The sequence below is a fragment of the Eurosta solidaginis genome, chromosome 4 (assembly GCF_040869045.1).
Source record: "Eurosta solidaginis isolate ZX-2024a chromosome 4, ASM4086904v1, whole genome shotgun sequence".
NCBI classification, from domain to species: domain Eukaryota; kingdom Metazoa; phylum Arthropoda; class Insecta; order Diptera; family Tephritidae; genus Eurosta; species Eurosta solidaginis.
This window is the reverse complement of record NC_090322.1, coordinates 131,078,456-131,103,440: the sequence shown is the minus strand read 5'-3', so window position 1 is coordinate 131,103,440 and position 24,985 is coordinate 131,078,456. Positions and strand designations below refer to the sequence as shown.

Here is a 24,985-nt window from a genome sequence, read left to right as displayed (position 1 = left end):
TCGCTCAACTTACGAGTACAAGGAGGGTACATAAAATCGAAAGATGATGGGCTTTTAAATTTTTTCAAACTTTAATTTTAAAAGTGAATGTTTTTCTCAAATGAAAATGAAACAGTTATCAAATTTAAATTTTTAGGAAAAAAACACAAAAGGATTTTTTTTCTTTTAAGGAATTTAGTTAAATAAACGGTACATTAGTACTTACCGGTGGCAGGATGTTCAACGGACTTTGCTTCTCGTTGTTATACTTTACAATTGTGCAGATTGTACGGAATTGAAACCGTTTTGCGAAAATTACGGGATTTTTTTTTTGTTTTATTTGTTTTATTAAAAAATGAAGTTTTTTTCTTTTTCTTTTTTTCCACTTGACCGGCACTATACTTTGCTTTAACTTTTCCGCGGCACGCCCACGCACTTTAAATCCAACTTTTGCAATGATTTTCTGAGCTTCAGCTCGATCGTGCGCATACCCCGATTCGTGTATAAACGGAATTTCCTACCACTTTCACTCAATTCACACCCACGCATGTGGAGTTGCATTTCGTTTTTTTTTTGCGCATGCACACATTCATACCTGTACATGTAGGCCTCCTTCCACTAATGTTGCGCAACGCGCGCAGATACCTGGTTGAGATACATTTTGTCGATAAGGGTGTAACGCAAGAACAAGTAAGGTTGCCGGTGACATATGTATCTATGTATCTTGAGGCTAGCGTAACAGGCTCGCATCCGCCGATGGTGCTTGCTCCATGGAGCGTGTGCGTAAAATGAATTCATACGCGGCCGATTATGTGTCTTTTCCCTCTTCTACCCCAATGTGTGGCCTCGACCCACGACTTAATGCCGGGCAAAAAAAAAATCTTCCAAGTCAGTTGTAGCTGTGTATATGCAACACGTACTTGCTACCCGTACATACAACATCAATATCTAAGTATCTGCTAACTGACTATATCACAAATTCACTCATAATGCTAGGTTTAACAAAAAAAAAATCACAGTTTTAGTAGTCTGTCAATATTGTTAGTAAAATATATCACAGTTAGGATTAAGGTTAGAAGAAAAAAATATCACAGATTGCTGATTATTGCTAATTGCTAAAAAAAAAATAAAAAAAAAGTAAACAATTGAATAAAAAAATAAAAAGGGGTTTAATAATTACTAAATGGTCAAGTAGGTGTATAAAAAAGATCACTGGGTGTAAAAAATGCTAAAAATCCTACGTCCATGGAAAGGTAGTCAGATATGGGAATCGTCAGGTGTGCAGATAAATAATTATGTCGTCGGAGGTAGAAGATTAGTCAGTATTAGTATTTGACAATCACATTGTTAACATTTAACATTCAACGTGCAACGTCTAACATGCAACATATAACATTTACTTCGTGAACATATCCTTAGCGTGGTATACCCCGATTCTTTTCCCGCTAGCATCCCCTAGCTCGTACATTGAATTTCCTATTGTTTTAAGCACTGTACATTTGACTTGCTTGGGTGCCAGTTTGGCATTATAGTTGTCAATCTGGGAGCTCTGTTTAAAATTTCGGCGGTATACCACTTGTCCAATTTTAAACCTAACGTCCCTACTTCTGGTATCATACACCTTCTTACTACGCTCGTATGCTAACTTCAGCTCCTTTTTAATTCTGTCCCTCAGTAACTGCAATCTATCACCCTTTGTCTCCACCTCGCAATCAACATCCTTCAGCGACCCCAACTTTCGGTATAGCTCGTATGATGCTGCATGCAGTATCATAGGCATACCGAAAGTGGCATGATAGGGCGTCATGTTGATTGCGGAGTGGACAGCACTTCGAAGTGCAAACGCCGCATCACTAATATGTCGGTCCCAAGATTTTTGGTTTTCGTTAATGAATGATCTTACGATCTGGAGAACCGACCGATTGACCCTCTCTGCGGCGTTTCCCTGCGGTGAATAAAAGGCTGTCTTGATATGGGTAGTACCATATTTCCCTAGGAGAGTGGCGAAAGTTCCCGAAACGAATTTTCTTCCATTGTCCGAATGGATGTATTCGGGTACCCCGAATATATGGAAGACTTCTCGTTCCAGAAATTTCACCACCTCGGCTGAAGTAGCTTTCCGCATGGGTTTCAAAAACACAAACTTTGTAAAATGATCTAAACATACAAACACGAAGACATTACCATCAGACGTACGAGGATAAGGACCCATAAAATCTACAAACAAACGTTGAAAAGGCCGTTCGGTTACATGTTGCTTACCCATAAGGGGCTTGTGAAAAGCAGTTTGGGTCTTGCTTTCTGAGCAGACTTCACATCCTTTAATAAAAGTACAAACTTCTGTTACCATTCCTGGCCAGTAATATCGTTCGCGTAAACGGGACAAAGTTTTGTGGATTCCACCGTGACCAGCTGAAGGTGAGCTGTGAGCAGACTCTACCAGCCCCGATCGCAGCTCCGACGGAACCCAAAGCTTCCAGGCTTGGTCCGCTCGAAGTACATCCCCCCGGTCGAACTGCGTCCGTTTATATACGTATCCGTCAGATACACATAAGTCTGGCAATTTATCCTTGTTGTCCGTCACTGTTTTTTGTAGCTCACGATATTCGTCTGAGTCAAAATATGGCGAGTCTAGACATAAGTCCATGACTCTGTCACTTGGTGTTATTTCTTCCATGTCCATTCTGGAGAGAGTGTCCGGTACAACGTTTTGTGAGCCTCTTCTATGTTCGATGACAAAATCGAAACTTTGGAGTTTTAAACTCCATCTAGCAAGTCGTCCAGCAAGGTCTTTTTGGTTCATAAGCCATTTTAAGCTCGCGTGGTCCGTTATTATCGTGAAGGGCAAGCCCTCCACATAAGGTCGAAAACGTTTTACGCTTAGAACCGCTGCGTAACATTCCTGTTCTGTCACACTATAGTTTTTCTGTGCTTTGTTCAGTTTTGCAGACATGTATGCAATTGGTCTTTCGTTATTGTCTTCATCGAGTTGGAAAAGAACCCCGCCCACTCCGTCTGTCGATGCATCGCATTGGATGTAGAAACGTCTGTTAAAATCTGGATGTGTTAGGACGGGAGCCGATATTAGGCTTCGTTTGAGTTGTTCAAATGTCCGTCTAGCGTCATCAGTCATAGTGAATTTCTTTATCTTTTCCTTGGTGAGGCAGTCGTGCAGCGGAGCTGCAATAGTCGCGTAATCTTGTATGAAGCGTCGGTACCAGCCTGACATGCCTAGGAACCGTCGTAACTGTTTCGGGGTTTTCGGCTCGAGAAAGTCCCTCACAGCTGCTACCTTGTTTGCATCGGTTCTAATGCAGCCGTCACCTACAACATAACCAAGGTATCGAACTTCTTTATAACAGAATTTGCTTTTCTCTACGTTTATCGTTAGGTTTGCTTCGCGAAGGCACCGAGCGACCTTTTCTGACAAACATATATGAGACAAAAAATCTTCAGAACAAACTAACAAGTCATCAAGGTACACAAACACACATTCACGTAACGAAGCGGGTATAACCTTGTCCATTAATCGACAAATTCTTTGTGCCGCGTTGCACAGTCCGAAGGGCATAACTGTAAATTGGTAGAGGGGTCTCCCCGGCACTGTGAACGCTGTCTTCTCCCTTGATCTTTTTTCTAACGGAATCTGCCAGAAGGCGTCCTTCAGGTCTATGGCTGATATATACCTAGTATTTTGTAGCCGGCTAAGTATTCCGTCGATATGGGGGAGTGGATAGGCGTCCTTGACGGTTCGCTCATTTACCTTACGCGCATCCAGGCAAAGTCGATTCTTAGTTCCCTTAATAACAAGTGAAACTGGTGAGTTCCAACTACTGTTGGATTCTTCGATTACCCCCATACTAAGCATTCGATCTCATTCCGCGTAAACTAACTTTTGAATCGCTGGAGAGATGGGGTAGTGGCGTTGTTTAACAGGTAAATTCTCATCGCGTACCTCTATCACATGTTCTTCTAATCCGGTACGGCCTAATCCTAAGACAGCGAACGACGGGAATTGTGCCTTTACCCTCTCTAAAGCTACTGTCTGGTCTGGGGATAACACATGTTGTACAGCGTCGAAGGACAAGTCCCCTCGGCTGGAGCGAGCTCTGCTACTGTCGTGTGGGTTGGATGAGCTGTGGGGCCTCTACTAACTACGTTCAGGTTGAAAACCTTCCAAAAATCAATGCCTAAATATACTTCCTGTTGGAGCCCTGGTACTATTAAAAACTCTAAGTCCCTGCACATCTCGTCCCACATCACTGGTAATACTACCACGCCTGTCACTGGCGTTTCTTCTCCGTTTGCCGTCTTAATAAATTGATGTGTTATTGGCAGAATTCTTGCTTCGTGCCCTTCCAAAAACTTCTCACTATTTTTCCCCAGACAACATGCTCCTGCTCCCGAATCTAACAAAGCTAATGTGTATTTACCCCCTATCTTGGTTTGCGCAAAAAATCTATTGTCACCCTTTAAAGTGACTATTGTCGAAATTATTTTGCTCCTGATTCTTCTAAACATCTTTCTCTTTTCTCTCATCTTTTGTATCTTTTTAAAATTTCTGCTTCTTCTTCTTTCTACTATCTCCTCATTAAATATTCTCCTCCGGGCTTCCTCATATTCTAGTTTCCTTATATGTAAACTCTTCAATTCTCTCTTATTTCTTACATCCAAACTGTTTTCGATTCTTTCATTATTATTTTCTCTTCTTAAAATTTTCATTGTTTGTTGTCCGGGCGCATCTTCTCCTGGCTGAGTACCCCGGTCATCTCTGCCAGATTCCCGTTTCCCTTAGGAGGTTTGAACACACAAAAAGAGCTGTCTCCCCCACACGAAAAGCAGACCATGTTGTGGAAGCTAGATTTGCATCGCGTCTCCTTGCTAGCTTCCAAAGGGTTCTTAACAAAATGGTCAACCGGCAGTCCACAAGAGAAGCACAACATTAAGTGGAAAGGTGAGGGACAGAAAGAGTTTATAGATGGTTTGGTACCGGTTGTAGACGTTGTGGCAGGTGCACCACGCGGTGCCAGGTTTTGTGTCCTGTCATCAGGTAGCTGACCACTGTTCGACCTATTTTTAAATGGGTTCCCTATCGCTTCAAGTGGCCTGGAACTACCCATCTCTTCTGGGAACTGTACGTCGGGGTAGACCAGTTCACTTACCGCCCCTTTAGACCTACTTTTGTTTTCCTTTATAACCTTTTCGGCACGCCGGCACTCAGCCTTTAGCTCGGCTAGTGTGTCCATTTTCGATGAGAATGTAAGGTTAGCCAGGTATGGCTTTAGGTTCCCCTTAATTATTCCTACTAGCTCCTTTTCAGGAATTCTCTTCCGAAGCCTGAACGTCAAATTATGTACTTCCCCATAAAATTCATCAAATCCCTCATGCACCAACTGTTTTCGTTCCATGATTTGCCGAATCACCTCGTAGTCGGACTCTGCGGTTTTGAAATGGGCTAGCAGTTCTGCCTTCAGATCCATGTATCCGAAGTTTGGATCTTCTGCATGATCTTCTAACACCTGCCAGTACCATTTCAAAGCCGCGCCCGACACGAGACAATGAAAGTCTGTTAACAGTTGGTGATGAGTGATTTGATGCTGTACCCTCATCTTCTCAATTCGAAACAAAAAACTTTCTACAGAGATACCTTTGTCTGTGCCGTCGAACTTTATATGCCACTTCTCCAGGTCCATTTTCTTCCAACGCTGTGGCTCCTGTGTGGCCTGACTTCTTCCGTCCGTTGGTCTTGCTCCGTTGTTGGTGTTGTTGCCTGCTCCTTCTGAATTTGTTTGGCCTCTGTTGTTCGGCGTCGATGCCTGAGGGGAGCGGTGGTCCAATGCCTGTGCTGCGGAGGTTTAGATCTCGGCTACTCGGCCGCTGAGGTTGGCTACATAGGTCTTGATATTTCCGAGTTCGTTTGTCCACTGCGCCATTAGGTCGCCTTGCTGCGCCATCATGGCCATCAAACGACTTAGTTGTTCGGTGTTGGTATCGGTGTTCACCATCCTATTTCCTGATGCTGCCGCAACCCCAGCTGCCGGAACCCCTGGCATCTGATTCCCTACTGGACCAACGCCCCTCTCAGCACCGCCCTGTTCATCGTCTGCCATATCTAAAATTTCGTCGAGCTTTTTCGAAAAGTTCAGGCTCTCTTCGGACCTATTTGCCACTACCTGGCTCACAATGGACACACTAGCTTCGCGTCCGCTCTCTCCTTCGAAAGGGCCAAAAATCCTAGCAGTGCACTGGTTAAAGTAGTCTACAGGGACGAAATCTACCGGGTGTTGAATACCTGTATCGATTTGGTTGAACAGTGATCCAACCACCTGATTTCCAAGGGCACGCGCAAAGCCACGAGTGATACGCCTGTCTCCGCTGAACAGGCCCAAACCACCAAAAACTCTCTCCTCCCTGTTGTCTCCGTCAGACATGTACCCAGACACACTCTACGGATTCACACAATATCAAACACGCAGTAACCGCAACCTAAATTTAAAAACGACTTTAAATTTTCCTTCCAAAGAAAATTAAAGCAACTTAAACAAAACGGATTGAAACTCAGAACCCAAAAAAAATTTTTTTAGAAGAAAAAGAAGTTTCACAAACAAAAAAAAATTCAAGTAATAAAACTTAACCGATAACTCATAAAAATTTTACTAAACTAATAAAAGAAAATTACGAAATTAAATAGCAATTCAAACAAAAAAAGGCAAAAAACAAGGAAAATTGAATCAAGTTCTTAAAAAAAAGAAACTAAAGCAATTAGACGAAAACTAAAAATTTTCGGGGTTTTCTCAAAATTCAAAGCAAAGGTTTGATAGCAAGTGTAACTTAAAATAAACTGAAGTTCCCAAAAAAAATTCAAATAATTCAAGTGGGATGACAAGGAAGAAATAATAAAATTGAAAAAAAATTAAAAAAAAATTTAATTATAGGAATTAAATTTAAATATTTTTGCGAAAATAAACATAAAAAGGTCTAAATTCAAGAGTAAAACTTCGATTGAAAAACAACGTTAGACTTAAACGAAAATAAAACAATTCAAAATTTCGATTCAAGGGTAAACACGAAATGTTAACCTTTCGAAATTATATTAAAACTAAAAGTAAAAAAACAAAGCAATTTGGATAATGAAACTCAAATTACGTAAGGGAAATTAACTCCTAGATTTAAATTCAAAAATTCAAAATTAAAAATTGATTAAAAAAAGTGTAAAGCTTAATTTAAGTGGTAATAGGGTTTTTATATCTAAAAAAAAAAATAAAAAAAATACTGATAAAAAAAAAAAAATATTTAATAATGTTTAAGTACAAAACTAATTTCAAAAACGATTAAATAAAAATTGTAACGTTTAAAAATGGAATACAATTCAAATTCAATGGATTATCGAAATTCAATTTAGAACCCTAAATCAAATAAAATACAACCGACCTTAAATTAAAACGGCCAAAGAGGTAATTCAAGTAATTGGAAATAAATGGTAATATTAACGGGATACACCGCGTTGAAAATAAATACCACGAATAAAAAATCAAACCTTAGAAAAGTAAAAAAATGTATTTAAAGAAATAAGTTGAAGTAAAAAAACTATAAAAAATACAAAAATTATAAAAATTGAATTTTAAAAATAAATATTTTAAACTCCAAATCTTAAATTGATATAAAAAAACCAAACGTATTTTGCATTCAAAACACAAAAGTTTTTTTTTTTTTTGTTTCCAGAAATCGAAAGTTTCACTATAAAACTAACAATGTGAATTGCTATTCGTTATTCGAACTCCACAACGGCAATCTCACTTCCCAAAGAAATTACTGTCGATGTAATAACAATAAAATAAAAAAATAGTAATAATAATACAAAAAAATAAAAAAAAATGTTTATGTAACTAAGTTTTCAATTGAGTGAAATTTCAGCCCAAAAGAAAAATTAAAACAAAAAGAATTTTCAAAAATTATAAAATTTATATGTATTTATATATACGTGGGTATATTTAGTATCAAGGTGTGTTTAGATATACGTATGTGTTTGATCTTTTTATCAGTTATACATACAACAGAACAAAAAAATGGTTTATACTTCCTATAAAATATCATTCAAGGCGGGAATAACTTTACTCTATTAGTTTATGTATATATTGATTTGCTTTGGTGTGTTCGTGGTGTTGCACCTGGCGAGGTCATTGTGGAAGGTCTCAGTCCGGTATTATTCTGTCCTTGTCGTGTCAGCTAGCTAATTCCCCATGTAACGCTGTAAAGGGTGCACGTCGATACCCAGTACTCGGCACCGAAGTACGGATGCAACACCTTTATACCCACCCTGTAAAACTACCCCCATTTGAATGCATGTTGCAAGCCAGATTCACACTTGTTGCTGGAACGAGTGTGCAGTAGTTTCAGCAACTGCATGCACACAAAAGAAAAGGAAACAAAAAAAAAAGGAAATTAAATTTTAATAAAAGAAGACTTAAACCACATATGCATATGCACCTCCAAATCCTCCAAGTACCACTAGTGCCAGCTTTGAAGATAGCAAAAGGAACCTTGAAAGGATAGAGATACAACCCCCCTTCGATTCTATCATGGCTGCACATATCGCTTGCGACTGATCGCTAGTGATGTTGCAACCATGATGCCTAAAACCCTAGCTCTGTCCGGAAAGTAGTGAAGGATAAAGATAGAGAAGTGAGTAAAGCAAGAAGGGATGTTGAGGTGTCTAAAAGTAGGAGAAATATAATGGGAAATTGGAAAAAAAACTATTCGGGCTATTACCGTTGGGCGCCATTGTTGTGAATACTGACTTTTAGTGGTAAGGCGGAGGTGGCATGTGGCATGGTTGCAAACCCTGCTAGCTCGTCGGATGGGGTGGGGTTTTGCACACCTGCCTTACCCGCAGTTATCTCAACAAAAAAGTGGTCCATGCCTAGAGGTGAATACATAAATAGAGGGAAAGTAGGAAATGGAAGAAAAAAAGGAATGAAGGCCCGTCCAGAGTCAGGGGGAGTCTACCCACCCTCTTCACGTATCTTACGCAAAGCCATGGGCGCCGTGCTGACTCCTCCAATTTTACGGCGCCCCCAAAACCTGACTCAAGTTCGTCTGTCTAAGGGTCCTTCACGTCATTGACCCTCCCACTTCCCCTCTTCTTACCTGGAGCAACACCCACACCAAAGAGTTGAAAAGTTAGCCTTCCATTACTGAAATAAATTTAGCTTCAACCTTTCAAATTTGTCAACATTATAAACATTATTTTATTCAATTTTACAGTCGCTAACAAACTAAATAGATGATAACCTAACCACTAGTCTTAAATCTAGGTGTGAGAAGAAAATTATCGCAAAAAAAGGCTAATAAAGTATTTTAACAATTCTTTTTAGCAATACAATATATCTATTTAAACAAGAGCGTGACATCTTCAAATAACTTGTCAACCATAGTTCAAAAAAAATAATCCAGTTGGAAGCAAAAAAACAAAAAAAAAAAAAAAATAGTCGAATTCAAACAAAATTATGTGAACGATATTGAAAGGTGTGTATAACTCGTCACCCTCTAATGTATTCCGTATTAGGAAGATATATTGCTTCTACAAAAAAAAAATCATTTTCATATCTTTCCTTCTAATAAACCGCAGAAAGATCTATCGGTATGTATGTATATATGAAATAAAGTAGCCAAAGCAGCTAATGTTAATGCAAATTCCTGACCTAGGCTAAGGCATTATGTACATAGGCATATATATAGGTCAATGCTTGCATACGTATATATGTAGGGAGGAGCATATGATCGTTTTTTTTTTTTTTTTTTTTTTTTTTTTTTCTTCGTTTTCTCACTCACCTGACCTCAGCACATCAGCATTGTAGGCGCCTTCAAGCCGTGGGGGACCTGTGAGGGAGGAAAAGTTTACATGCATACGTCTCTTCCTATTCGTACAAATACCATACGTTCATTGCCTAAGTAAGGTTCAATGGAATTTTGCAACCGACTCCACGCTCACTCACTCGCGGTAGCTGGCGTCGAGTGGGTCACAAAATTACGCGGCCGAAAAAAAAAACACAAAAGGAAAAGAAAAAAATCACACAAAAAGTATGTGAGTGCAATAAAAATTTGCTTACGAAAAAAAAGTAGCTGGCATACAAAAGTGTGTGGAGACACAATTGTTAGACCACCGCAAAGAAAAAAAACCAAAGAAATTTGTGTGTAAAGGAAAAAAATGACAAAGAAAAAAAATATCAAAAAAAATTTTAAAGCCCGAAGGCTAACTTAGAAGCCAACAAAATGTGCTTACGTGTAACCAAAAAAACTAAAAAAAAAAAAACGAGAAGTGTGCAAGCTACATGTTCCTAGCAAAAACACAAGCGAAATCCTTATAGAAATAACGGAAATAGTGATGTTTAAAAAAAATGTTTTAAGTTAACCAATAGTTATAATAAAAATAAAAAAATGTGTTCCCTCGGCCCTCCTTGGAATTTGGTGGTGGTGACGTTACTGGTGCTGCTGATGGCGATGCTGTCACTGCTGCTGACGTTGCCTGGCTTCCTCTGTCGAACGTTGGCGTTGGCGTGGGCGCTGCTCTCGCTCAGTTAATGTCGCTTGCAGGCCACGATCACTTCCTAGCCTGGAAGTTTCTCTCTCTTTCTCTCGTTCTCTCTCTTTCCCTGCTCTCTATGACATTCCACGGCAATCCAGTGCGCTACATATGTCGTTGGAACAAATGTGTTTCCAAATTTCCAATCACTACCTTTAAATAATGCTTGTAAATGCGGGTAAGTATATGCCTTAGCCCCTTCCTAGGTCCTGCCCCAAAATCTATAAAAGAAACACAAAAAAACGAAAAATTGTCTACAGGCTGGATATCATGTTTCGTTGTTTCCTTTATTGCTTCCTGCACCCATGTATGTATGCCCAGCCATACCCTATCTTTCCAATCACAATTGGCACATAATGCAGTAAGTATGGACATACATACAAACATATATGCATGCAATAAAGCAACGCAAAGAAAAAGTTCTTTCTTTCTGTTTTCACCTACTAATCTCATTTCAACTTCAAATATTTTTCAAAATCAATTATCTTTTGTCCCTTTAACTAATTTCAAATTAATTTTATAGCGTTTTCTTTTCTGTAAAAAAAAATGTTGCCCTCATGTTGCCCTCTTAAAGTCTGCCTTCTGATCTAGCCACCTGCCGCGATGCAAAAATGGCTCTTCTTCGTAGTCAATGGACCCCTTTTCTTATTCGGTGGAAAATATTTTTTGAAAAGAACAAACAAGCTCACAGGGGAGCTGGGAAAAACCAACAGGGCGACACCATTTCCAGAAAAGAAAACTCCATTAATTTACTTCGGATTTTTACTTTAACTTAAATTAAATTCTGCTACTCAAAAATTCAAACTCAAAACAAATTCAGATTAACAAAAATTGTTTTCTTTTTATTTTTTTTTTTCTTGGGTTTATTAAATTTTTTTTTTCTTTCATTTTACCCGAATTAAAATTTTTTTTTTCTACCTATTTATTTTTCTATTCATTTAATTTTTTTTTTTTTACTAAATTTTAGACTGCATTTTAAAGAGATTTTTTTTTTTTTTTCTTCCACTTATGTTTAATGCAAACAAAATCTTTAGATTAGGTTTAAGTTGAAGAAAAATTTGCTAAATTTTAATTTATGTCAACTGAGGGAATAAGTTATATAATTTTACCGTGGCGAAAAATAATATCGCTAAAGTTCAACTATCTGCAAAAAAAATTCTTTTGCGTCATTTGAGATCAAGGTCTATTTAAATGATTTTTACATTTATTGCCAAAGGGAAACTTCGCTCAACTTACGAGTACAAGAAGGGTACATAAAATCGAAAGATGATGGGCTTTTAAATTTTTTCAAACTTTAATTTTAAAAGTGAATGTTTTTCTCAAATGAAAATGAAACAGTTATCAAATTTAAATTTTTAGGAAAAAACACAAAAGGATTTTTTTTCTTTTAAGGAATTTAGTTAAATAAACGGTACATTAGTACTTACCGGTGGCAGGATGTTCAACGGACTTTGCTTCTCGTTGTTATACTTTACAATTGTGCAGATTGTACGGAATTGAAACCGTTTTGCGAAAATTACGGGATTTTTGTTTGTTTTATTAAAAAATGAAGTTTTTTTTTTTTCTTTTTTTCCACTTGACCGGCACTATACTTTGCTTTAACTCTTCCGCGGCACGCCCACGCACTTTAAATCCAACTTTTGCAATGATTTTCTGAGCTTCAGCTCGATCGTGCGCATACCCCGATTCGTGTATAAACGGAATTTCCTACCACTTTCACTCAATTCACACCCACGCATGTGGAGTTGCATTTCGTTTTTTTTTGCGCATGCACACATTCATACCTGTACATGTAGGCCTCCTTCCACTAATGTTGCGCAACGCGCGCAGATACCTGGTTGAGATACATTTTGTCGATAAGGGTGTAACGCAAGAACAAGTACGGTTGCCGGTGACATATGTATCTATGTATCTTGAGGCTAGCGTAACATGCTCTCCCTATCCCTACTGATGCTCGCCAAGGAGAGTGTGCTTTCCGCAAGGTCATTGAATCCGCCTCGGCTCGCTTCATTCCCGCCGGTCGAATTCCCGAAATTCGGCCTCATTTTTCGGCTGAGGCCGCAAACTTTGCGAGAGAACGTGAACTTATTAGACAGCTCGATCCCGGCGACCCCCAAATAAGGGATATAAACCAACGTATCAGATTGCTTGTGGATGAACACAAGTGGGTGAAATGGGAGGAGCACCTAAGCCGTTGTAACCTCTCTGCCGGTGTAGGTAAACTTTGGTCCACATAAAGTTCCTATCGAATCCGTCTAAGCACAATGACAAAATTTCCATCGCCTTTGGCGATAAAGTGCTGTCGGAGGCGAAAAAATGCGCGAGCGCTTTCTGCCGAAAATATATAATGCATTCTGCGGCCGGCAAAGATAGACGGAGGGTCAACAGACGCGCACACGCACATAAATTCAGCGCGTCTCCAATTACCATCACCGCCAAAGAGGTTGAGGACGCCATCGGTCATGCTAAACCATCCAAAGCAGTGGGCCCAGACGACATAGCCATGCAGATGCTTAAAAGCCTAGGGAAACAGGGTTTCAAATATTTAGCACATGCCTTCAACTTGTCTCTTTCCACTTATGTCATTCCCGAAAAATGGAAAATGGCCAAGGTGGTCCCGCTACTAAAGCCTGGGAAACCAGCTAACATAGGAGAGTCATATCGCCCGATATCTCTCCTTTCGCCAGTAGCAAAGACGCTTGAAGCCATTTTGCTCCCCTACTTCAAAGCAAATTTGCAACTAGCGTGTCATCAGCATGGCTTTAGAAAACTCCATAGCACCACCACCGCGCTAAATGCCATTAGCACCCAGATAAATTGCGGTTTAAATCAAAACCCCCACCATAGGGTAGTACTCGTTGCGCTAGACCTATCAAAAGCTTTTGATACGGTCAACCATGGCACGTTACTGCAAGACCTGGAAGGGTCTACCCTTCCCCCATGTCTTAAAAGCTGGACCACTAATTATCTGGGTGGTCGGCAGGCTTGCACCAATGAAACGAATCATCTAAACCAAGAAGAATTAAACGGGTGCCACAGGGTGGTGTTCTATCCCCACTTTTGTTTAACTTCTACATGTGAAAGCTACCTTCGCCACCAGAAGGAGTTACTATCGTTTCCTACACCGATGACTGCACAATAATGGCCACAGGCCCAGGCCGACAGATCGATTAGCTTCGCAACAAAATAAACGGCTGCCTCCCTGATCTCTCCAGTTTCTTCACCTCGCGAAACCTGACATTATCACCGACTAAATCATCGGAGACCTTATTTACAACATGGACGTCCCAAATGTCGACCATTTTGAACGTCCACGTCAGTGGCACTACGCCACCGACTGTCCTACACCCCAAAATCTTGGGTGTAACTTTCGATCAGGATCTACACTTTGGTGAGCGTGCAGCCGCAATTGTACCGAAAATCCAGAGCCGTAATAAAATCCTCAAATCTCTTGCAGTACTTGGGGAAAAGATAAAGAAACGCTCATTACCACTTACAAAGCAATTGGCCAGCCGATTGCATGCTACGCGTCCCCGATATGGTCGCCAAGCCTAAAGGCCACTCACTGGAAGAAGCTACAGGCCTGCCAAAATACTGCCCTCAGAATCGCCACGGGTTGTCTTCTTATGTCCCCAGAACACCATCTACATAATGAGGCGAGAATACACCAAACAGTTCCTGTTGAATACCCAGAAACCTGGATATCCCAACAGACATCTGATTGATGAGCCAACACCGCCCAGGGGCTTAAGGAGTCATCTCCGTAAGCATTATGAGGAAATACGGGACCTGAGAACTCAGCCGTATGAAGCCAAAAAACACAAGCAGGTCCTCAGAGAACTCCACAAGCAGGCGTCGGACCTTTATGCCCAAAAATTATATTCTTTTCAATATTATTAATAAGAACAGTACCCAAAACTTGCGGAAGAGGAACGCATACTCCCCAGGGAAACGCGAGTCACTCTAGCTCAACTTCGATCTGGACACTGTAACAGGTTAAACTCTTACCTATCCAGAATCAACCCCGACATACAAAATGTATGCCCCGCTTGCAATGTGTCCCACATGACACCAACCATATCTTTAAATGTAATGTGGAACCAACGCTTGTAACACCCCTCTCATTATTGTCCCCCTGTTGACACAGCAAGTTTCCTTGGACTCCCGTTAGAGGATATTGATGACAATTTGTGATTAGCCGCACCTATTGGATGGGGCGAAGCACTGCTACAACAACAACAACAACGCCATTAACACTCAGATAAGTTGCGGATTAAATCAAAAACCCCATCACAGGACAATAAGCGTTGCGCTAGACCTATCAAAAGGTTTTGATACGGTCAACCACGGTACGTTAATGTAAGACCTAGAAGAGTCCTCCCTTCCTCCAAGTTTCAAAAGGTGGACCGCAAATTATGTCTGGTCGGCAAGCGTCGGTGCAATTCAGGAACATAACATCTAAACCCAGAAGAATTAAACAAGGGGTACCGCAGGGTGGTGTCTGTAGGGTTTATATTATTCTTAAATTTCTCTTTTTAATTTTGTACTTTGCTAAGTTGAATATTTTATTTGTTTTATCGTATAAACTCTTATTCAAGAAAATTTTGAATCATTCAAAAAAGAAAATTTAAATAAAAATATCGAATTTTTGTAAATTGATATTCAACAAATAAAATAATAATATTTTAAAGAAATAGTTTTTGTCTTAACTATAATTAATTTTGTGAAAATGATATTCACACAGTAAAAAAAAAGTTCGTAGGATCGCCAATAATATAGTTAAATAAACTATATTTTATTTTATTTAAAGAAAGTATTTATTCACATTATGTAATTGTAAAATTCCAATAATAATAACTTTATTTTTTTGAAGTATTAAAAAATTTTCCTGAACAAAAGTTTTTACGATAAAATAAAAAAATATTCAAATTAATAAAGTACAAAATTAAAAAAAATAATTTAAGAATAATATAAACCCTACTTCTACATATCCAGATTGCTAGGGGCATGAAGCAGAGAGTACAGAGGTAGGGTTAGCACTGTTAGGCAGTTGGTAGTACGCACAGTTTGGCAATATTCTGGGTTATTAGTCCGTTTTGCATTTTGAGTGCCACAACTCGAACATGGTTATCCGATCCAGCGTGTAAAGAGATTACCCGCCCCAAACTCCATTCGTTGGGCGGTAGTAAATCACCCTTTACTACGACTAAATCTCCAACTTGAATATTGCTCTGAGGGCATTTCCATTTGTACCGCTTGTGCAGCTCCTTGAGGTACTCTTTCTTCCATCGTGTGCTGAACTGGTGGTGAAGCACTTTTAGTTTCTGCCATTTATTGACTAGGGTGAGATGCTTTGCAGTTGGCTCCGGCAATGATAAGAGTGGCGCGCCACGTAGGAAATGCCCTGGGGTTAGAACTAGGGGATCTATTGGATCTTTGGACATAGGGGAGAGCGGTCGGGAGTTTAGGACCACCTCTATGCGTACTAGGAGGGTAGTGAGCTCTTCGAAGGAGAACTTCTAGTTTCCTGCTACCTTCGTAAAGTGTATCTTGAAACTTTTCACGGCCGCTTCCCGTAGACCACCCATGTGTGGACCGTATGGTGGGATGAATTTCCATGAGAATCCGTGAGTTGCATATTTCTCTGCGACGTATGTAGCGACTTCCTTGAGGAATGTGGTGAACTCCCTTTGTAATCCGCGTTGTGCGCTAACGAACGTCTTTCCGTTGTCAGAAAATATCTGATGGGGTAGGCCACGGCCAGTGAATCGGGTAAAGGCTGCGTTGAAGGCGTTCGTGGTGACATCAGAACACACTTCTAAATGAACAGCCTTTGTGGAGAAACAGACGAACACACAAACATAACCTTTCCCATACGAAGCTCGGCGAAGAGAAGTTTTTACCAAAAATGGTCCAGAAAAGTCGACTACTGTTGTATGGAAGGGTAGGCAATATGTTGACCTCTCGGGTGGCAAGGCTGCCATTATCTGCGTTTTCATCTGCTGTATGTAGATGGTGCAGGTTTTACAGTCAGGTTCGGATGGAGGAAGTCCAACATAAGAGAACAAAAACGAGAGTTTTCGGGTATGATAATTGGGTGCCGCTCATTAAAGCTACACGTGGCATAGGCTAATCTTCCGGAAACTCGCATGATTCCTGAGTCATCTAGCATAGGGTTTAATGCCAGAAGGGTGTTATTTTTATGTAAGGGTCCTGACGTTTGAAGCAGCTCTATCGTGTCTCCGTAATAATTCCATTGAGTTTGAATGATGATTTTGATTTTGGCATCAGTAACTTCGGCGTGTGGGAGGTTGAGCGTGGCTGGAACTTCCAGTTTCCTTGCTTTCTGGATAAACCGCAACATATAGGCCACGACTCTTAGTGCTCGAGAAAAGGATGAAAAACGGTCGAGTATATCTATATTTTCTTCCTGCAGGGTGTGGAATACCTCCACATGTCGTTGTTCGGGGGGAGATATATCCTTTGGCCACGAAGTCGATGGCCTGATAAGCCAATTAGGTCCTTCCCACCATAATGGACATTGGACTAAATCCTGAGGCTTGCAGCCTCGAGTGCCCAAATCCGCTGGGTTATCGCTACTGGAAACGTGTCTCCAACTGGCGTTGTCAACGTTTTTAATAATTTCCGATGTCCTGTTTCCAGGTATGGGGTGGTTTTTCTAACCATGCCAATACGATGGCAGAATCGCACCAGAGGATGAGTTCGTGTTGGGGTAGATTCAGCTCACTTCGCAGCTGTTTTACTAATTTTGAGAGTAAAACTGCTCCACAGAGTTCAAACCGTGGAAGACTCACGGTTTGAAGGGGTGCTATTTTGCTTTTAGCAGCTAGCAAATGGGATGAAAAACTATTTTCATGGGTTTGTACCCGTAAATATATACAGGCACAAAATGCTTTTTCTGACGCATCTGAAAATCCATGCAGCTGGATGAGTTTATCGGGGGAATACTGTACCTACCTAGGGATTTTAATTTCTCTGATGTGCAAATTTTCATAAACTGAGGTCCATTTTTGGAGAGCCCCGGGCTTCACGTCTTCGTCCCAATCCGTTCCTTCCATCCAGAGTTGTTGCAACAACATTTTCGCAAGAATCATTATTTAGCCAATTGGAATACAAAAATGAATAGGAAAAGGAATAAAGAAGGTATAGAAATAACAAGTAGGAATAGGAATTTGAATAGGAATAACATGAGGAATGTAATTAAGAATATTAAATAGGTATAGAAGTAGGAAAAGGAATAGGGATAGAGAAAGGAATAATAAATAGGAATAGAAAAAGGAATAGAAATATGAATGGGAATAAGAAAAGGAATAGTATCTGGAATAGGAATGGGAATGGGAATAAGCATAAGAATAGGGATGATATATTAACAGCAACTAACTCATATAAAATGTAAGGGGAAAAATAGAAGAGAGAAAAGTGTTACAATTTTGTCAGTGTTGTCGATGTAAATCAGTTCTTATAATTGGGAATTTTACTAACAGATAGGAACAGGGGTATGCTCCCCAGGGGGTTAGGGGGTCAGAATATACCCGCGGTAGGTATGCCTGTCGTAAGAGGCGACTAAAATACCAGATTCAAGGGGCTGTGTAGCGCAACCCTTTCAGGTTGCCAGCGCAATATATAGCTTCTCCAAACCCAACTGTCAACCTCACCTATCCGCGGCGAATCCTGTTTCACTAACAGACGAGGCTCTGGCGACCCCAAGCTCCTTATGGAACTTGGGGGTGGGGAGGGAGGGATAGCCTGAAGGCTTAATGTGGCCATATAAATCGTTACCGAGATGGTTGGGCTAGCACCTTAATGGTGCCGTGTTACCGGAGCGTACCGGATCTGTATCCGGCAAAGGACCATCACATCGATAACACTCCCCAAAGCCTTCGGGGAGAAACCTTATCGCTACAACAACAACAACATTAAGGGTATGAAGAGGAATATGAACAGGAGTAGAAAATATAATGGAAATGGAAAAATTTAGCCGGAACAATAAGAAGGCAAAGGCGAATGTGATTGTGAACATAAATAATAACAAGGCTTCTGAAATTTGTATGGATTCTTTGAATTACATCAGGATCCCTATCCTCTACATGGAATCGAAAACCATTTTTTGAATAATAATAGCTCAAAAATGATAAATCGAACAAATAACATGGTGAACTAATGTCCACAACTCGATAGCTTATTAGATTAACAATTTGCTACCAATTCCATAGTTTCACATATTTTTATTGATAGTTTGAATCAAAATCACTTTCGGTTCTTGTTAAATGGGGCTACACAGAAATGACAGCCCTGGATCTGTAAAAATCTAGAGTCGCAAAAAAATAACAATAATTATCATTAAAAAAAAATTATTGTTCTGGTCTTGAGCTCGAATCGAACCTTGAGTCATTTATCAATAGGCCGATAAAAACAAAAACAATTGTTAATAAACCATGAGCACTTGGGAATGTCAAACAAAGTAATTGACAATAAACAAAAATCCAGCATTATCAGTGATTTGCACCAGATGGCGCAACACTGAATAAATATAGTTGGTAAAAAGGAATAGAAGTAGCAAATTTGCCAGTCAAACAAACCACCGCTGTATAGCTAAATGGTTAGCGTAACATGCCTAAAGCGTACTGATGATGAAGGCTTAGCACCCTTCGAAATGGATCTATCTGCGCAGCTATGGCAGGTTGTCTGAAAAATTGTCTACTTGCTATTCCAAAAACATGATACAATTTTTCAAATTTAGAAAAATTAAAAAATAACAACAATTATCTTTTATAATTTAATAATTTTGGGAAAAATTTAAACAACGTGACATCAGGACGGACAAGGCGACAGCTGTTTCGATTATACCTTGTAAATCTCTTCAAAGCCTTTTCTCCCTGGAGTGGTAGTCGAGCGCGCACTCCTACGATAGTTGAAATGGTTATAAACGCATTCAGCTACGTCATGCCTTAGTTGTTGTAAAGTTTTTCCCAATTGCCTTCTTTTTGCATATTTTAATCTTTTACACATTGCATACTTCGTATGCAATTATGTGTTAAAGATATGCTTAGTACGGCGGTTTTCAAAGAAACTTTGGTTTTGTTGCTGTTTTTGTTCTATTTATAGAACTACAACGAATTAACCAATTTTGTCTGTTTGTATGATTTAATCGGGGTTTTGCCCGTATTGCTTTTTTAAATGTATGAAAACATTTATTGGAAGCAATTTTTTAATTTTATAATTTAATAATTTTGGGAAAATTTTTCATTAGAAAAAAATTATTGTTCTGGCCTTGAGCTCGAATCGAACTTTGAATCATTATTTTTTTAAATAGAAAAATCAAGCTTTTTAAAGTAAGAACACCAGCGCGCCGCCAACGCCGCCGCCGCCAGTATATAATAGAACCTACGCCGCCGCCGCCGATAAAGTGATCGGCGTAAACCTCTACTAGGCTCAGCTATGTACTTCAACCAACAACAAATTGCTTAGCTACGGTATGGTTATCACTTAGGCGTTTTGCTATGGCATCAATAACAGAATATATTGATTTCCATAAGGTTCATTGCATCAGCTCTTTCAAACGGAGTTTGCCAGAGCCATAAAATACTTATTCCGCATTTTTTTTTATCTCACGTTCTATTCATTAAAAAGGGAACTTTAAAGCTAAGAATAAAGTTTCGTCTCACAACCTAAGGCATTTGCATGTGTCACACTTTCATTGCGTACATTCAAAAATATTTTTTTTTTTAAATCGCAATTATAAACATTTATTTGAAGATAACACAAAAAAAAAAAATATCACCATTTCGACTACTGATTGGAATATCACCATATCTCAACTGCCGTTTCGAAAAAGCTCTATCTTAGAATAATTTTAATATGCTTCGACGTGAGCTGCAAAGTGTATGAAAAAAGTTCTGAAATGGGGCGTTCAGCCGAGTTGGGGTGATTTTCCACTCAGTAGTCGATTTATAACACCCTGCAATTACCAATAAATCTCTTTACATAAAAACCGTTCAACTTCAGCACTAGTTACACTTGTAAAAACAATAGGTGAAATGGGGTCCCGATTAAGATAATGTGATGCCACCGCACAAAGTCTTCCCATTTCAACGCCCGGTGTCCCTGGATCGTCAAGGCACCCACCAGGTGTAGCAGGACTAAAACATCTCATTGATTCGGTTAAAGGAATTCTTGGGCTTCTATAAAGCTTCTCACAATCATTAGATGTCAATTCAGTCCATTCAGTAAATTGGATTGGATTCGAAATCTCCCCATTTTCTGTATGTTGGCAACCGAATTGCCTAACTCGTATACGTGTGTCTCCAAAATAGGGTAACTCTATTGTTTCTACTGTTGGATCCCTGTTAATCAATTTATCCAATGTCATCACAGCAATATTCATATGTTTGGTTCTTTTTTATACCCAGGTGGATAAGCTAGACTCTACACTTTACGAACTTGTCCATTTTCCCCTTTGATTCGTTACACCAGCTGCAACACTGAATAAGTTCTTATATAAATCTATCACACAGTCTGCAGCTGTCACCGCCTTCTGCCAAGTGACTAATGAGCCAACGCAATGATTCACGTTGATATAACGTATTAATATAACATATGGAGTTCTCTCTATATTCCCATCACTGCCACCTACCATGCGATATTCCGAATTCGTGAAAGTCAAAGTGTAGCCAACTATGACAAACAAGAGCGTTAAGTAATTGCGTGTACTCATTTTAGACTATTGCCACCGCTTTTTAAGTATAAAGTACACCAAGATAAATATTGTGGACAGTATTTATACCTAATTGGGTCGTGTAAATAAAAAAAAAGAAAAAAAATTTCATCTAGATTCCAGGAATTTGAACAATAAAAACACTTCCTCATTTTAATTAAAGCTATTGATAGAAAGGCAATTTTTTACTTTTTTTCACTCAACCCATTTAACCTTGAGTAAATTTTTGGTTAGAAGTGCCTAATTAAAATTTCAATGCCCTTAATGATGAAAAATACAAAATATTTATACAGCTTTTTAAAATGAGATTTCTATAGAAATTTCTTATTATATTAGCTTTATAATTTCATGAAAAGAACAAAGCGTACACTTAATTAATTTGTTTTCAAACTGCTTATATGTTCCATCGTATACTGTCATGACCAGAGTTGGGAGCAGTGGAATAAATTTTGAGTAACAACACTGCTTGAACTTAAGCGGGATGATAATGAAGATCTTGTTCAAAGTGTTAATGAGACCTTAATTTGTAATGGATTTAAGCATCTTTCTTATGTTCGTAAAATTAAGGTGTTTTAGACGACTTCTATAGGAATTTTGAAAATAAGTTTACGTCGCTTCAAATAAAACAACCTTGTTACTGTAGTAGAAATGAAAGGTGTTAATGATTATTTAAGAGGGAGTGGGCCTTAGTTCTATAGGTGGACGCCTTTTCGAGATATCGCCATAAAGGTGGACCAGGGGTGACTCTATAATGTGTTTGTACGATATAGGTATTAATAATGAGGGTTTTAAAAGGGTGTGGCCCTGTATATGTGAAGGCGTTTTGGAGATATCGACCAAAATGTGGACCAGGGTGACCCAGAGCATCATCTGTTGGGTACCGCTAATTTATTTATATATGTAATACTACGAACAGTATTCCTGCCAAGGTTCCAAGGGCATTTGATTTCGCACTGCAGAACTTTTTTATTTTCTTCTACTTAATATGGTAGGTGTCACACCCATTTTACAAAGTTTTTTCTAAAGTTATATTTTGCGTCAATAAACCAATCCTATTACCATGTTTCATCCCTTTTTTCGTATTTAGTATAGAATTATGTCATTTTTTCATTTTTCGTAATTTTCGATATCGAAAAAATGGGCGTGGTTATAGTCGAATTTCGGCCATTTTTTATACCAAGATAAAGTGAGTTCAGATAAGTACGTGAACTAAGTTTAGTAAAGATATATCGATTTTTGCTCAAGTTATCGTGTTAATGGCCGAACGGAAGGACGGACGGTCGACTGTGTATAAAAACTGGGCGTGGCTTCGACCGATTTCGCCCATTTTCACAGAAAACAGTTATCTCTAGAATCTATGTCCTATCCCCACATCTACATATCGAAGCTACCTTTACCACCAGAAGGAGTCAGTATCGTATCCTACGCCGATGACTGCACAATAATGGCCACAGGCACAGGCCTACACATCGATGAGCTTTGTAATAATCTCCCTGATCTCTACAGTTTTTTCGCCTCGCCAAACCTGACATTGTCACCGACCAAAACATCGGCGACCTTATTTACAACATAGACCCGGCAAATGTCGACCACATCCACGTCGATGGAATTACGCTACCGACTGCCTTACACCTAAAAATTTTGGGTGTGACGTTCGATCAGGATCTACATTTTGGAGAGCATGCAACCACAATTGTACCCATAATCCAGAGCTGTAATAAAATCTTCAAATCTCTTGCTGGCAGCATTTGGGCTTGGGGTAAAGATAAAGAAGCGATCATTGCCACTTACAAAGCAATTGGCCGGCCGATTGCATGCTACGCGTCCCCGATATGGTCGCCAAGCCTAAAGACTACTCATTGGAAGAAGCTACAGGCCTGCCAAAACAACGCTCTCAGAACCGCTACGGGCTGTCTTCTTATGTCCCCATAACATCATCTACATAATGAGGCGAGAATACTCCCCGTTAGGGAGAGAAATGAAATGCTAACCAAACAGTTCATGTTGAATACCCAGAAACCTGCACCCCTATTCTGCATTACAAGTCCGTTTCAGTTCTCCGCTCCGCTCGAACTCAAAGTTGGTATCTTGAGTTCCGCTCGAATTGAAAGAAGAAGAGGAAGAATGAACGAATTTTCGAAATCAGCTACACACAACAACACAACAAAGTAAAGAAATATTTGTTAAAAATTTATAAATTAGTGAATATTTCGTTATTTAAAATTTATTTAACATAAATAAATTATGGAAACATTAGCCGTTGGAATTTTAATTGAAGAGGAGGAAAATGCGTCCCACAATGTAGACGTGAGAGTGGAAAGACGGAGATTCAGGGACATCAGTGATCCATTCAGGATGAGCGATGAATTGTAAGTTGGTGCTGAAAGTGCTAAACCTTCATACATGTTATATGTTTTTAGATTCAAAAAAAACTTTATGTTGAATAAAGACACATTTAAGTACGTCTTAGATATATTTGATGCAGAAGTTCCGAGAAATACTTTGACTTCCTTAACAGCAATTAACCGCGTAATGGCTGCTTTGAGGTTTTTTGCTGAAGGCAGCTACCAGCATCGTGTTGGTACAGATTACAATGTGGCGATGGTTCAGTCAACCGTTTCCAAGTCACTATCCTATTTTCTGGATGTAATGGAGCGACGGCTTTGTCCAGAGTGGATAAAATTTCAAAACAGTGAGGAGGAAAAACTGGAAGCGAAGCAAGAGTTTTATACTAAGGCTGCCTTTCCAGGTGTAGTAATGTGCGTAGATGGAACACATATTCAAATAACGAAGCCACATCAAGAAGATTTCCTTTACTATAACAGAAAAGGATTTTATAGCATCAATGTTATTGTGGTAAGGATAATATTTCAATGATGGTGGAAACTAAATAGACAAATTATTAAACATTTATTTTTCTAGGTTTGCGATCATAGGATGCGAATAAGAAGCATTGATGCTAGATATCCTGTTAGCAATCACGACTCGCATGTAAGGAGATTAAGCTGAATAATTATATGGAACGTAGATATGAAGAAGGCGAAAGAAACACCTGGCTATTAGGTATTTACTTATACACCGTTTGAAAATAACTTGATCTTAATAATCTTATTCTTTACAGGGGATGCTGGGTATCCGTTGCAGCCGTGGCTAATGACTCCGTATAGGTCAGTTCACGAGGGTAGTTCGCGAAGCAATTTTAATACGCGACAGTCGAAAACTAGGAATATTGTGGAGCGCACTATTGGAGTGTTGAAAAACCATTTCCGATGCTTATTGGGTGCCCGACAATTACATTACTCACCACTTAAAGTTAGTAAAATTATAAAAGTTGCTTGCGCTCTGCACAATATATGTATACACTACAGAGTGGAAGATTTAACAAATGTTGACTTTCAAACAGAAAGTCCTCAGGAGGAGGAGGAAGAAGAAAATAGCAGTGATAATGATTATACTGCTGTAGCCAGTCGCATACAAGTATTAGGAAAACATAAGTTATTTTGAGGATAATCTTACCTTTCTCCATAAATTGGCTTCTTTCTATGTGGGACCTAGTGCGTTCAATACAGATGCAACATCTTGCCAAAACGCCTGGACTTCTTCCTTAGGCCTTTTTGGGAATCCTGCGCTATATATCCTTTTATTGAAAGCATTTCCAACAACTTTTCGTATTGATCCGGCGTTGTACT

The 24,985-nt window shown here is 39.3% G+C and overlaps 1 protein-coding gene and 1 long non-coding RNA gene across 2 annotated transcripts in view; one reads left to right on the top strand and one right to left on the bottom strand.

Moving 5' to 3' along the window:
* LOC137248677 (uncharacterized) overlaps window positions 1-5,588 on the bottom strand; it is a 278,289-nt gene extending 272,701 nt beyond the window's left edge. Inside the window, exons 1-2 of the mRNA XM_067779582.1 lie at window positions 5,142-5,588; window positions 206-496 (exon numbers count right to left, since the gene is read on the bottom strand). Of these exons, the coding sequence (XP_067635683.1) occupies window positions 206-496; window positions 5,142-5,588 (738 nt within the window). The remainder of the gene's footprint in view (window positions 1-205; window positions 497-5,141) is intronic.
* An 18,150-nt stretch (window positions 5,589-23,738) lies between these two features.
* On the top strand, window positions 23,739-24,966 carry LOC137250337 (uncharacterized). The gene is made up of 3 exons (XR_010952914.1): window positions 23,739-24,152; window positions 24,219-24,359; window positions 24,418-24,966. It is a non-coding gene; the product is annotated as an uncharacterized lncRNA (long non-coding RNA).
* The last annotated feature ends 19 nt before the right edge of the window (window positions 24,967-24,985 follow it).